The 12,974-nt window shown below is 36.4% G+C and overlaps 1 protein-coding gene and 1 long non-coding RNA gene across 5 annotated transcripts; both read right to left on the bottom strand.

Annotated features, from left to right (window-relative positions):
* Positions 1–5,216: 5,216 nt before the first annotated feature.
* Positions 5,217–8,326, bottom strand: LOC111204484 (F-box protein SKIP17). 4 transcript variants are annotated; one of them, XM_048751059.1, is made up of 12 exons: positions 7,874–8,326; positions 7,619–7,782; positions 7,167–7,280; positions 6,809–6,919; positions 6,533–6,621; positions 6,337–6,458; positions 6,181–6,245; positions 6,030–6,102; positions 5,896–5,958; positions 5,759–5,817; positions 5,623–5,691; positions 5,217–5,558 (listed from the first exon to the last, which is right to left on the bottom strand). In XM_048751059.1, the coding sequence occupies exons 1-12, from the start codon at positions 8,246–8,248 to the stop codon at positions 5,426–5,428; spliced, it is 1,437 nt and encodes a 478-aa protein (XP_048607016.1). In that variant the 5' UTR covers positions 8,249–8,326; the 3' UTR covers positions 5,217–5,425. The 4 variants fall into 4 exon arrangements, with proteins under 4 accessions (XP_048607016.1, XP_048607015.1, XP_048607013.1 ...); XM_048751058.1 differs by having other exon boundaries at positions 6,337–6,461; positions 7,874–8,310; XM_048751056.1 differs by having other exon boundaries at positions 6,030–6,245; positions 6,337–6,461; positions 7,874–8,313.
* Positions 8,327–9,660: 1,334 nt separating this feature from the next.
* On the bottom strand, positions 9,661–12,745 carry LOC106443784. Its single transcript, XR_007320727.1, has 4 exons — positions 12,137–12,745; positions 11,854–11,918; positions 11,701–11,773; positions 9,661–11,622 (listed from the first exon to the last, which is right to left on the bottom strand). It is a non-coding gene; the product is annotated as an uncharacterized LOC106443784 (long non-coding RNA).
* Between the last annotated feature and the right edge of the window lie 229 nt (positions 12,746–12,974).

Genomic DNA, 12,974 nt, shown 5'->3' with positions numbered 1-12,974 from the left:
TAGTAATTTAGTTTAATTTTCTAATAATTTTTAAATAGCAAAAAAAAATGATTTATTTACATTTTTAAAATATGATTTATTTTTTTCTTATTCAATTTTTTATACAATTATACCTTTTAACATAACTATCTATACTATTATTTATGAAGCGATTAAGCATATTTGTCATTATTTCCATGATTTTAGGTAATTTTGTTTATTTGTCATATTTTAATTAGGTTTAAGCTGAGTCATTAATTTATTAATATTTTTTAGTTGAGTCCATAATTTATTAATTTAAATAATATAACTATAAAATATGTAATTAGATATATAATTATTTTGATTTTGCTTATTTGTCATGTTTTCTATGATTTTATTCAATTTTGCTTATTTGTCATGTTTTTATTAGGTTTTAGCTTAGTCACTGATTTATTAATAATTTTAGCTGAATCACTAATTTATTAATTTAAAAAATATCCGTAATGAATTTATATATAATTAAAAACGAATTTTTATTTAATAATATTTAAATTTATATGTTATATTAAAATTCTTATTTTCTTATTAGGTTTTAAGCTTTTATATATGTCATTGATTTATTATTAGTTTTTAACTGAATATTTATTAATTTTCACAAAATCCTTAATGAATTCTATATATAATAATAAGTCAGGAATTTTATCTTAATAATATTAAATTTATATGTTATATTAAATAATTAATTATAAATTAATATAATAAAATTGTGAAAATATATTTAAAAATTAAGAGAATTCTTATATATATTGTGTTGCTATCTGAAAACAATATTTTTTTATTATAAAGTTAAAAATTAAGATATAAAACAATTCATAATTAAATATTAGTCAAACAAAAATATTTATATAAAGATATTTTCTAAACTATTTCTAATAGCTTCAGTTGGTGACCACTAGAAGAATGAAAAAAAAGAACAAAATAAAAAAAATAAAATTTTATTTGAAGAATTGAAAAAATAAAAGAAATATGAATTTTTTTTCAATTTGTTCCTTATCAAAATTGCATAGGAAAATTTTTTCTTATAAATTCATTCTTCCATAGGGAATTTAGAAGAAAAAAGTGAGATTTACCTTTCAATAATTTGACTAAAATTTCAACATAACTGATATAAATTTTGAGGAACAAAGAATTCACCATATTTTTTTCGTTCAACATGTTCACCAATTAGAGTTTTATTATGCCGATTTTTGGATTAATAAGACATAAAATAATAAGTATTCGTAAGAAGATTATACCCGCATGCGCGGGTAAAACACCTAGTATATCTTTAATTGTATAACAAATATGTAAATCTATAAGCTGTGATTTTATTAGTTATATAGATATGCGTATTAATTACTACTACGCTATTATAAATATTTTTTCGTTTGTAAAATTAGAAGGACAGTTTTCCTAAATAGATTATTTTCAAGTTTTCGTTACAAAATAGATCTTAAAGAGGAAAATGACCAAAATATTTCATTTTATAGGTAAAAAAATCCTAGTATCCTAGATATATAAATACAAAAAATAAATGAAAAAAATAAATTTTTTTGTTTTAAGTTTCTGATTATATGTTTTCAAATTCGAACTTTTTATAATTTTTAAAAAATTATTATTTCGAATTTTTTTTATTTTTTTTTTAATTTTCTTTTTGTAATTCAAAAATAATTTTTGAAACTATCTTTCAAATTTTTAATATTTAATTTTACCTGTTTAATGAAACATTTTGGTCATTTTGATCCTTAGAGTCTATATTTGTGACAAAAAAAATTAGTGTCATCCTAAGGTATTTCTCGAATTATAATTTCCCCACTAATTATTTATAAAAGCTTTCAATGAATGTGTGATATTTATATTTATTGTTCATATATGTACTTAAAATACTCTTATTTAATTCTCTCTTTTTTTTGAGCAACCCCTCTTATTTAATTCTCTTAAATGTATATTTGATAGTATAGCATCTAAATTTTTTAATCATAATAAATATTTTGATGAAATTTAAATAATATTAAAATTAGTTTGTTTACTATAAGAAAAAGAAAGATATATATATATATTTATATATATATATATATATATTTATATATATATATATACATATAATTTCAATAAATGATAAGTAATATTTTATTTCAAATATAAAATCTGGAATACTAGGTTTATATTCAACTTGATGTGATAGAAGAGATTCACGATGTAGACATGGAATCTGCGGTTCGATCGATGGGAAAATATAAGGCTCCGGGGCCAGATGGTTTTCAGCCGGTCTTTTATCAAGACTCGTGGGAGGTTGTGGGCGAATCAGTCACTCGATGTGGACTGAGTTTCTTTGAATCCGGAGTCCTAACGGAGGGCATGAATGATGCAATGGTAGTTCTCATACCAAAAGTTATAAAACCGGAAAAGATTATGCAGTTTCGTCCCATTAGCTTATGCAATGTTTTGTTCAAGACAATAACAAAAGCGATGGTGTTGAGATTAAAGAAGCTAATGCCAAAGCTAATAGGCCCAGCACAAGCGAGCTTTATTCCAGGGAAGCTAAGTACTGACAATATAATTGTGGTTCAGGAAGCGGTCCATTCCATGAGGAGGAAGAAAGGACGGAAAGGCTGGATGTTGCTTAAGTTGGATCTTGAAAAAGCATATGATCGCATCAGGTGGGATTTTCTAGAAGATACTCTCTATGCTGCGAAACTACCACATATATGGATTAAATGGATTATGGAATGTGTTACGAATCCTGGTATGAGTCTACTATGGAATGGAGAGAGAACAAAAGCGTTTACGCCCCAACGGGGACTGAGACAGGGGGACCCGTTGTCTCCGTACTTGTTTGTGCTATGCATGGAGAGATTGTGTCACCAGATCGAATTTTCTGTGGCCAATAAGGAATGGAAACCAATCACATTATCTAGGGGCGGACCATCCTTATCACATGTCTGCTTCGCGGATGATCTGATATTGTTTGCTGAAGCATCACTATCACAGATTCGAGTGGTACGTAAGGTTTTGGAGAGATTCTGTGAAGCTTCTGGCCAGAAGGTTAGTTTGGCGAAATCTCTAATATTCTTCTCCGAGAATGTTCATCGAGATCTAGCTAACTCGATAAGTAATGAGAGTGGCATTAAAGGTACAAAGGAGTTAGGAAAGTATATAGGAATGCCTGTTTTACAGAAGCGAATCAACAAAGAGACGTTTGGAGAAGTGATTCAGAAGGTTGCATCTAAATTGGCTGGGTGGAAGAGGAGGTTTCTGAGTATGGCGGGTAGGATAACTCTCACTAAGTCTGTCCTCGCATCAATTCCGGTCCATATAATGAGTTCTATAGCTCTCCCTGTGTCGACTTTGGAACAGCTGGATAGAATTGCTAGGTCCTTCATCTGGGGGAGTGGAGAAGGGAACAGAAAACAACACATGGTGGCTTGGGAGAGAATATGCAAACCAAAAAGAGAAGGTGGGCTTGGTTTAAGGTCAGCTAAAGGAATGAATATAGCCCTACTAGCTAAACTTGGATGGCGATTGCTTAACACACAGGATGGTTTATGGGTTCAAATCCTGCGAAAAAAGTTTCGGGTGGGCGAGATATATGAAACATCGTGGTTGGTTGCTCAAGGAAATTGGTCGCCTACATGGAGAAGTTTGATTTTGGGAATCAGACAGATCGTGGTTCCAAGCGTCTCCTGGATACTAGGGGATGGGCTTCATGTCCGGTTCTAGAAGGATAATTGGCTATTGAATGAACCCTTATAGGGTTTAAGGAACGTCGCGATTCCGGAGGCCATATTGGAGGCAACAGACCGTGATTTATGGCAACAGGGAGTGGGTTGGTTAGTACAGCAAATTGAACCGTATATATCGCATCAAAATCGACTTAGGCTCGCCTCGGTCGTCATTGATGAGGTTACTGGAGCTAGAGACAGAATGTCTTGGGGAGAAAGTAAAGATGAAATCTTCTCTGTGAAATCAGCGTATGCCTTTCTTACAAGAGATGACTTACCAAGACCGAACATGGAAGCTTTATTTGCTCGAGTGTGGCGTGTTATGACACCAGAACGAGTAAGGGTCTTCCTATGGTTGGTCTCACACCAAGTGATCATGACTAATATGGAGCGGAAACGAAGGCATATGAGTGATAATGGCATGTGTACGCTATGTCGGAACGGTAATGAGACTATTCTTCATGCCCTTCGAGACTGTCAGGCAGCTGCTGGAATATGGAGGAGACTTATGGCACCAAGCAGATATCAAAGGTTCTGTAACCAGCCACTTCTAGAATGGTTATATGAAAATTTAGCGCAAGACTCAACGCCTGGTGGAGATAAATGGCCAACGCTTTTCGCCCTTACTGTGTGGTGGTGCTGGAAGTGGAGATGTGGGTATGTGTTCGGTGAAACAGGGAAGTGTAGAGACAGAGTGCAGTTTGTTAAGGATAAGACCCAGGAGGTGATAAAAGCGAATAACAATCAGAGGCACAAACAGGTGATTGGGGCGTGAATGGAGAGACAAATCACATGGACACGACCAATGTCGGGATGGTGCAAACTGAACACGGACGGAGCTTCTAAAGGGAACCCGGGGCTGGCGGCAGCAGGTGGGGTGATAAGAGATGAAAATGGAAGGTGGAAAGGGGGCTTTGCTATTAACATTGGCATTTGTTCCGCCCCTTTAGCAGAGTTGTGGGGTGTTTATTATGGACTGTGCATAGCATGGGACAATGGTATTCGACGGCTCGAAGTGGAGGTGGATTCGGAGAGTGTGGTGGGTTTTCTAAAGACAGGGATACATGATACTCATCCCTTGTCGTTCCTAGTACGCTTGTGCTATGGCTTCATATCAAGAGACTGGATAGTCAAAATATCTCATGTGTATAGGGAGGCTAATCGTCTAGCCGATGGATTGGCAAACTATGCGTTTTCTCTACCTTATGGTTTACATTTCTTTGAGTTGGTTCCGGAGCATGTTACTTCTATGCTATCGGAGGATTTCCATGAGATAGCTAGAACGCGGAAATGTTGCATGTAGTTGTCTTTGAAGTTTTTGCTTAATAAAAAGTAGGGAGCTTTTGTCCCTTGCATCCTACCAAAAAAAAAGAAGAGATTCACGATCGATGAGACGATCCTGAACTGTGTCATCATCACCAGAAGCAGATGAGATAGTTGGCTTTACCAAGTGCCCGATCAAAGGACAGCTAATACAAGTCCAAGGCCACTCAGGAAACAAAAGGAATGAGAAGATCATTTCAAACAAAAGTAACATCATAGCAATGTAGCTTAGGGTTTGATGACAAGCAACGTACAAAGAGCTTTGGGTTTTGGAGGGAGTTTCTTGGAGGTTTGCAGAGCATTTATATGTTGTACAAAAGGTCGGTCAGTGCCGGATATATCCACGATTGATTGATTAACAACTCCTCCAATCATCAAAGCTAAACGTCGTCATCATCATCCTCAGACGAGTCGTCATCATCATCCTCTTCATCGTTCTCGACTTCCATCATCTCTATCTCCTTCAGTTCTTCGTCATCCCCTTCAACCCCGACATGATAACGCTTCCCTGACCTGCATTTTAATTCTCTGATCAAATTACTTTAAAAGCCTAATGATAGTAATCGATGGAGAAGACCTTTCTAATGGAAAATCCGCCACAAGTGTCACATCTGGTCTTTCTTCTTTCAGCTTCTCCACAGGAAACCTACAACACACCACAACTCAATGAGCCGTTGTTAAGATGTTTAACAATGAAGGGATCAATCAGTTACTTTGGTTTGTAAGATCTCCGGCCATCATCAGAAACTAAGCCGTTATTGCTTGAAACATCCTATAAGAGTGAGCAAACCAATAAGAGGACGATTAAAAACAAACAAAGCTAATATAATTTTCTATAAGAAAAACTTACAATGTGACGAATGAATTTGAAGTTTCCTTTGAGTAATGTGTTGCAGAGTTCCAAGACTTCTTTCTGAAACATCAAGGTCAGTGAGTGTAAGGATCGATCAAGCAAGACCTGATGTAACAACTCAAAACTTTTACCTCCTCTAGTTTAACGCAGTTGCGCATTACTAGAGTCTGGAGTGGACTCTCTTTGCAGCTATTCCCCAAATCCCTACCAGCAGCAATATTGAAATTATGATAATAACGATGTTTGGATGAAATTGCCCTATTTAACATTTTGTATTTGCACCTCAAAAAATGACCATTGATTTTAGGCGACCTGGAAAAATTCAGGTACTTCAGTTTTCGACAACTCTGCAAATAACCTCCAGATATTATCGGTATTTTATAGAAGCATAGACGGTAATCCAGAAGAAATAGCAGTAAAATCAAATAGAAGCAATACCTCAACAAGATTCCGGGCCATTTCGTTGGTTAGTTGAAAACATAGGAGTGTTAGAGAAGTTAAGTTGGGGGACTTGGTCACCAACTCTATCAAGTGTGAAACTGTTGACGCGTCCATTGTACCTACTACACATTAGGCAAGCTTGAGAAAACAAAACAATAAGCTCCACAGCGAGATTTAGTGGAGAAGCTTTTACCTAGGGGGAAATAGGTCCCCAAGCACAGGTGCTCTATCAGACGACATTTTTTGGTCAGGGTCATAAATAGCTGCCTAAATGGACAATTGCTGCCACATGAAACACACAGTAATGCAAAAAAGTTATCAATCATGTCGCAGAAAGAACTAACAGACATTCAAAATAGCAAAACAACCTAAAGAACAGAAGATGACAATATTCTGCACAAAGGGAAAGGAACCTGAAGAAATTCCATAAACTCAAAAATAAATAAGCAGCCACACTAAGAAAACTTACGATCCAACAATCCTCAGATCAGTGAGATTCGAACAAAATGAGAACACCTCGAATGAGGAACTAGAGGTCATCCATCTGATATTGTAAAGCCGTAGGCTTCTCAAGCGACTCCTAGTTGAATGAAAAAACAAAATATGACAGCAAATCAGAAGATTAAATGAATATTTCTTGAGCAGGAAACTAGTGAAGCTATATTGCAAAGCCGCTGGCTTATCTTCCCAAGGCAGTAGCCATAAACAAATGGATTCTGGGAATAACAAGGCATGATGAGATTGTATTGGGATATTTTTCCTGCTCTAGTTCTTCCCTATCTAAACATAAAAAAAAAAAAAAAAACAAATTTCTGATGATGACATACCCAAGAAAACCATTATTATAGGCCAGTGAGGAAAGAAAAGGTCCATTAAACCAAATTGAAGTAGGAGCAGGATCAGGTCCATATCGCCGAGTAACATGACCAAGCTTGATGGATCTACAAGCATAAACATAGACCAAAAAGACCAAATAACAAAAGCCAAAAGAGTGAGTAATCCCACATTATTGAATGCAGTAAGATATCCAGATCCGTGCCTTTCGGAAATCCCCGTCTAGATATTATACTATCCGGCATCCGCGGGTACTTGGATCCGGATATCCGACCTAAAAACAATATATACGGATCTAAGAATTTACTATCTAGATCCGGATCTGGGCACCTTGGATATCCTATTTTCGGAGCAGATCTTAGATCCGGATCACAATCCGGGTAATAAGTCCCGGCCCTAAGTTATATACTAGAAGTTACAAGAAAATAAAATAAAAAGAATTCACCTGAGTTCTTTACCAGCACGATGGATCATGGTACACACAACTTCATTATCAGCTGTAGTCAAGTCGATGTGGGCGTAAGATGAACGGTCCATTGCACATTTGTTGAACATGGTGCAGCACGCAGCCGCTTGCATCAAAGACTTTGTATCAAGCTTCGAAAACACCTTTTTAAAAAAAAAAAAGCAATCCAAGCTTAACACATATCCTCAATTTGATTAGTCTATTTTCAGAAAGATCTAATCAAATTTGATTTACCTTGACGGTGAGCTCGGGAGGGAGGACCCAGGCAACGGAGTTGTGAGCAGAAGCTCTCTTGCGGAAGCATCGTTCAGTGGAGTCCAGAAGAAGCGACGCGAGCTGGATAGTTCGATTTAGGAGACGATCCTGAACTGAGGCGTCGTCGGAAGCAGAGGCGAGAGCTTTCTCGAGCTCACGATCGAAGGAGCAGGCGATGGAGAACGGAGTGGAAGCGGGAAACGAAAGAAGCGATGAGATGATCGAATCGGAGTGGAGAGAGCTAGGGTTTTGGGCAGCGGGGCTCGTCGGAGGATCCATGAGACTGAACGTTGAAAGAGTTTTATTTTCCCCAGATTTTTGCTTAGAGCGACTCCAACAACATGATAAGCTCATCACTTTAGAAGCTCAGCCATAGACTTTTAAGTCGCTTGTTAGTCCATGATATAATTTCTTTGGATGACTGAATACATAAATTCTGTCGGCTAGGTTCTAAAATGCACAGACATAAAAAGTAATAAATGAATAAATAATAGAAAGCATATATAATTAAAAGAAGGTAAAAAGAGAGAATTCATGAAATTCAAACATAAAATCCCCTATATATTAAAGTAGAATCATTTTTAAAACTTACCTTAAAGTTTATTGGCAAAGAATGTGACGTGATAACGTGGCTTCACGAGAAGCTTTTATTTAGTAAAATGCTTAGGTGTCACGCAGAGAACGTTTCTCACAAAAACTGTAAATTTAATGCGTTCACACTAACATTCATTTAAAATAACTTTATACCATCTATACTTTTCTCGACGATCACTTTTATGTGATAAACCTTCAGCTTCAAGTTCGATTAGTTGATTTATCAGTCCTCTCAATATAATCATAGCATCAATAAAGATTCGTTATTCCTCTATATGTTTATGTTAAAATCGGTAACCCATCTGATTTATCGCCTTTAAGTCGATAGATCCGTAGAGACGACAAAGCGATGAAACTTTAGTACGATGCCACGTGTTAATGAAAGAACCCTTTTCTCCATACCTACTTTCATGCATTTAGCAGAGCACTCACCACCAACGAGTCTCACGTGATGGTCGCATCGGGAACAACCTTTATAATTTAGAAGGTCAAATAACCTTCAATTTATTTTATTATACAACTATGTTTTCTGAATTTAAAAAAGCTATACTTTTTTTTTCCTTTCAGGCAGCTATTGTTTTGCTTATAATATGTTATTGATCCACATTTTTGATTTTATGTGTTAAACCCCTAAGTCCATAACTACTAGAACGTGATAGGCGAAATACAAAAAAAATTATTTTTCAAAGGTTCTTCTCAAACTTACAAACACCATATATTAAATTTTAATATTAGTGAACCCATTATAAAAAGTCTCTGGCTTCGTCTCTAATAACAATCATACCTTTAGTTCTATCTAATATACCTTATGTTATACATAATCATAATATATAATTTCAACATTAATATAGACATCTTATTCCGCGCAAAGCGCGGGTTACTATCTAGTAATATGGTAAGCAACATGTACGGCCAAACTTACAATCCAACAATCTTCAGATCGGTTAGATTTGAGCAGACTGACAAGGCACGACATAAGTACGTATTGTCCAACCATCCATGATTGTAAATGTGTAGGCTTCTCAAGAGATTCCTTGTTGAGCGGAGAAAAAAAAAACGAAGTTAGAAGATACAAGGCCACAGAAACTCATCCAACCAATTTCTATGTATGGTTAGTCCAATAGAGTTATGGTAATAAAGTGAATACCCAAGAAAACCACGATTACGGGATAGTGGGGAAAGACAAGATCCTGAAAGCAAAGATTTTGTAGATTCATCGGGGCAACCAACTTTAAGGGATCTGCATGCAACAACAAAACCAAAAGAGATGATTAGATACACCAAGTTATAACAAATAGAAAAAGGAGACGCTTTAATAAGAAAGAAGGGGCGCTAAGAAGATTGAAGACAAAACATCTCACCTGAGTTCCTTTCCAGCATTAAGGATCATACGACGCACGATTCCAGTTCCAGCATTTCCGGCTGTCAAGTCTATGTGAGAGTAACATAAAGGGTCCATGGCACATTTTTTAAACATGATGCAACAAGCTGAAGCTCGCATCAGAGACTTTGCATCAAGCATCGAAAAGACCCTGAATAATCCATTACAAAAAAGAACGTTTCCTCAGAATCAATATACCGAAAAAAATCAATGGAAAATCATTCAAAAGCATATTCCATTGCTTACATCAGTAGGAAATCATTAAAATGCATAACCTAAGAATCTTAAGTTGCTTACATCAATGGAACATCATTAAAATGCATAACCTAAGAATCCTAAATAGCTAACATCTACAGAAAATCATTCACATGCATGACCTAATAATCCTCAGTTGCTCTACGTACATTAATGGAGAATCACTCACAATCCGCAAACAATCCCTAAAGAGAAGACAGTAACAAAACCCTAAAAACAAGGTCTCTAGCTTCAGATGCACATGAAGTGGCGAGATTTCGTTACCTTGATGGTGAGTTCAGGAGGGAGTTTCCATGAACTGGAATTGTGCTCAGCGGCGTGTTTCTGAGCGCACCTTTGCGTAGACTCATGAAGAAGCGAAGCGAGGCGAGTCGGAATCCACGCTCTTTGAGTCGGAATCCACGCTCTTTGATACGATCATCGTCGGAAGAAGATTCCAATAGTTTCTCAATCGCTCGATCGAACGAGTGGCTAATAGATAGCGAAGGCAAGTCCGGTAAGAAGAGGAGGGAGGAAATGATCAGATGGACATGGCTCTTGTTGAAATCGGGAACACTAGGAAGGGAACTTGGGCCTGAGGGAGAAGAAGGTACACAAGGAAGGTCTCGGCGATGTCTCTTGTTAGGGTATGGAGCTTCCATGGGGACTGAGACTAGCGAGAACGCTACTACTAAAGGTGGAGAGAGAGTGATAGGGACTGAGGGCTCAGTTTATTGTGGCACACTTACAAAACGCTCGCTACGTTTAAAGTTGATTTCAAACGCTCGCTGCGTTTAAAGTTGATTTCAAACGTTCGCTGCGTTCGGGTTTAAATTAAGGAAGTCATTGTTTTCCTCCCACATAGAAAAGCCTATATATATATCATTGTTTTCCTGCCACTTACTCACTCAGTAGTCTAAAGTTCGATGCTATTAAATATACAATTAACCATTGTAGGTTAATTATCTACTAATTAACAACATCTTAATCTAGTGATCAAAGAAAATCTTCTTGATCCACAATAAAGTCTTCCATCTCATCATCGTTCACAATCCATGCATCCTCATCATCACTGCTGGCATAAGAAATGCCGCGCAAAAGTCTTTCTGAGCTGAATTTAACAAATACACATTCATTTGTTAGTTCAATTACTTCTGTTTCATTTATATAACCAAACCAAAGGAACCTTGACATTTGGTCTTTCATCTTTCAGCTTCTCCAGAGGAAAGCTATTAAAAAAAAACACACACAAACAACAATTGTAATGGCATATATATAAAAATGAAAAGTATACAAATAAATATCAAAGTTACTTTGGTTTGTCAGATTTTTTGCCACCCTCACAAACTAAGCCATGGATATATGAAACGTCCTGTTGCAGGAGAAGACAGGCGATTATGAGTAAACAAACTTGTCATCTGCCAGATATTTGCCAATATTCTTATAGCAAACTTACAATGTGTCGTATGAATCTCAATTTTCCTGTGAGTAGCGAGTTCAGAAACTGCAAAACTTCTTTCTGAAGTGTCAAAAGGTTAAGCGAGTGTGAGATGGAGCAAAGCAACCAAAAACCTTCTATGGGTTGATGATCTTTTACCTCCTTTAGAGAAGTGCAATCTCGCAATACTAGAGTCTCGAGTGGACTGTCTTTGATGCTCTGTCCCAAGTCCCTAACATCAAAAGAAATTTTTTCAGCCATTATATATTTTCTGACTTCACAAAACGTTTTGTTTTAAGGCAAAATATGAACCTCAAAAAGCGGCCCTTGATTAAGTATGTTCTAGACAGATTCATGTATTTCAGTTTATGAGAACCCTGCAAAAGTATCTAAGACATTTAAGCATGGCCGGATCTGAGAATTTGGAGACTAAACATTTCTTAAGAACTCTCCCATAAATTTTTTTTCCATAATTCAGAGCCTAAACATATGTAAAAAACCTACAATTTTTTTGGGAGCCAAGGCCAATGTTTCATTGGTATTGGCCCAAATCCAGCTTTGCATTTTGGTAACCAAAACTAAAGGAGCCATATACCTCGATAAGAATGGGCTGTTGCATCATCTAATCCAAAACCTATGAGCGTTAGAGAGGTTAAGTTTGGGATGGTGGTCACAAGGTCTAATAAGCCTGAAACTATTATTGATCCAACTGTTGCAAAATAAAGTAAAGCTTGAGTAAACAAACCTAGAGTAAAAGAAGAGAAAGCTTAAGAGTTGAAAAGTTTTACATTGGATACCACGGGCCTCTAAGAACAGGTGCTCTACCCTGCGACATGATTTCGCTGTGAACGAGCTGAATATCTCATTAGAGAGGAACCTGTTACACGAAACATGAAAGACTATAAAACTTGAGAGAATGTTGCAAAAGGAATTAGCAGGATGAAACTTACTGTCCAACAATTTTCAAATCAGTGATATTTGAACAAGCTAATATCTTAGCGAGACCGGCTTCATACGTAGATTTGAGATTGTAAAGGTGTACGCTTCTCAAGCAATTCCTAGTTGAATGCACACGTTAACAGAACAAAAGAAAAACAAAGATTCAAGTGAGAAACATGCCAAACCAAACTCTGTGTATGATGTGCACGTTTGAAACAATAAGGTAATAATACCCAATGAAAGAATTATTGTCAAATAGTGGGTGAAGACAAGATTCTGTAAGCAGAGACGTTGTAGATCTAGCTGGGACAACATGACCAAGTTGAAGAGACCTGCATACATAAAAACCAAGTTCAACAAAACCAGTAGAGAAACTACCATATATGGTTCTTGAATACACAAAATGTGACATCACCTGAGTTCGTTTCCAGCACGACGGATCATGGTACGCACCACTCCATCATCAACGTTATTGTCTCTAAGTTCGATATGAG

The sequence above is a fragment of the Brassica napus genome, chromosome C3, assembly GCF_020379485.1.
Source record: "Brassica napus cultivar Da-Ae chromosome C3, Da-Ae, whole genome shotgun sequence".
NCBI lineage: Eukaryota > Viridiplantae > Streptophyta > Magnoliopsida > Brassicales > Brassicaceae > Brassica > Brassica napus.
The sequence above is the reverse complement of the archived record's forward strand: the minus strand, read 5'-3'. Positions and strand labels throughout refer to the sequence as shown.

Bases quoted from the DNA above. Each gene is read 5' to 3' on its own strand.
- LOC111204484 (XM_048751056.1), bottom strand. From the start codon at position 8,248: ATGAGCTTATCATGTTGTTGGAGTCGCTCTAAGCAAAAATCTGGGGAA. The intron at 6,920-7,166 runs GTATGTCATCAT...TCATTCAACTAG, and splicing joins TATAATAATGGTTTTCTTGG to GAGTCGCTTGAGAAGCCTAC. The intron at 6,622-6,808 runs GTAAGTTTTCTT...TTCATGTGGCAG, and splicing joins GATCTGAGGATTGTTGGATC to CAATTGTCCATTTAGGCAGC.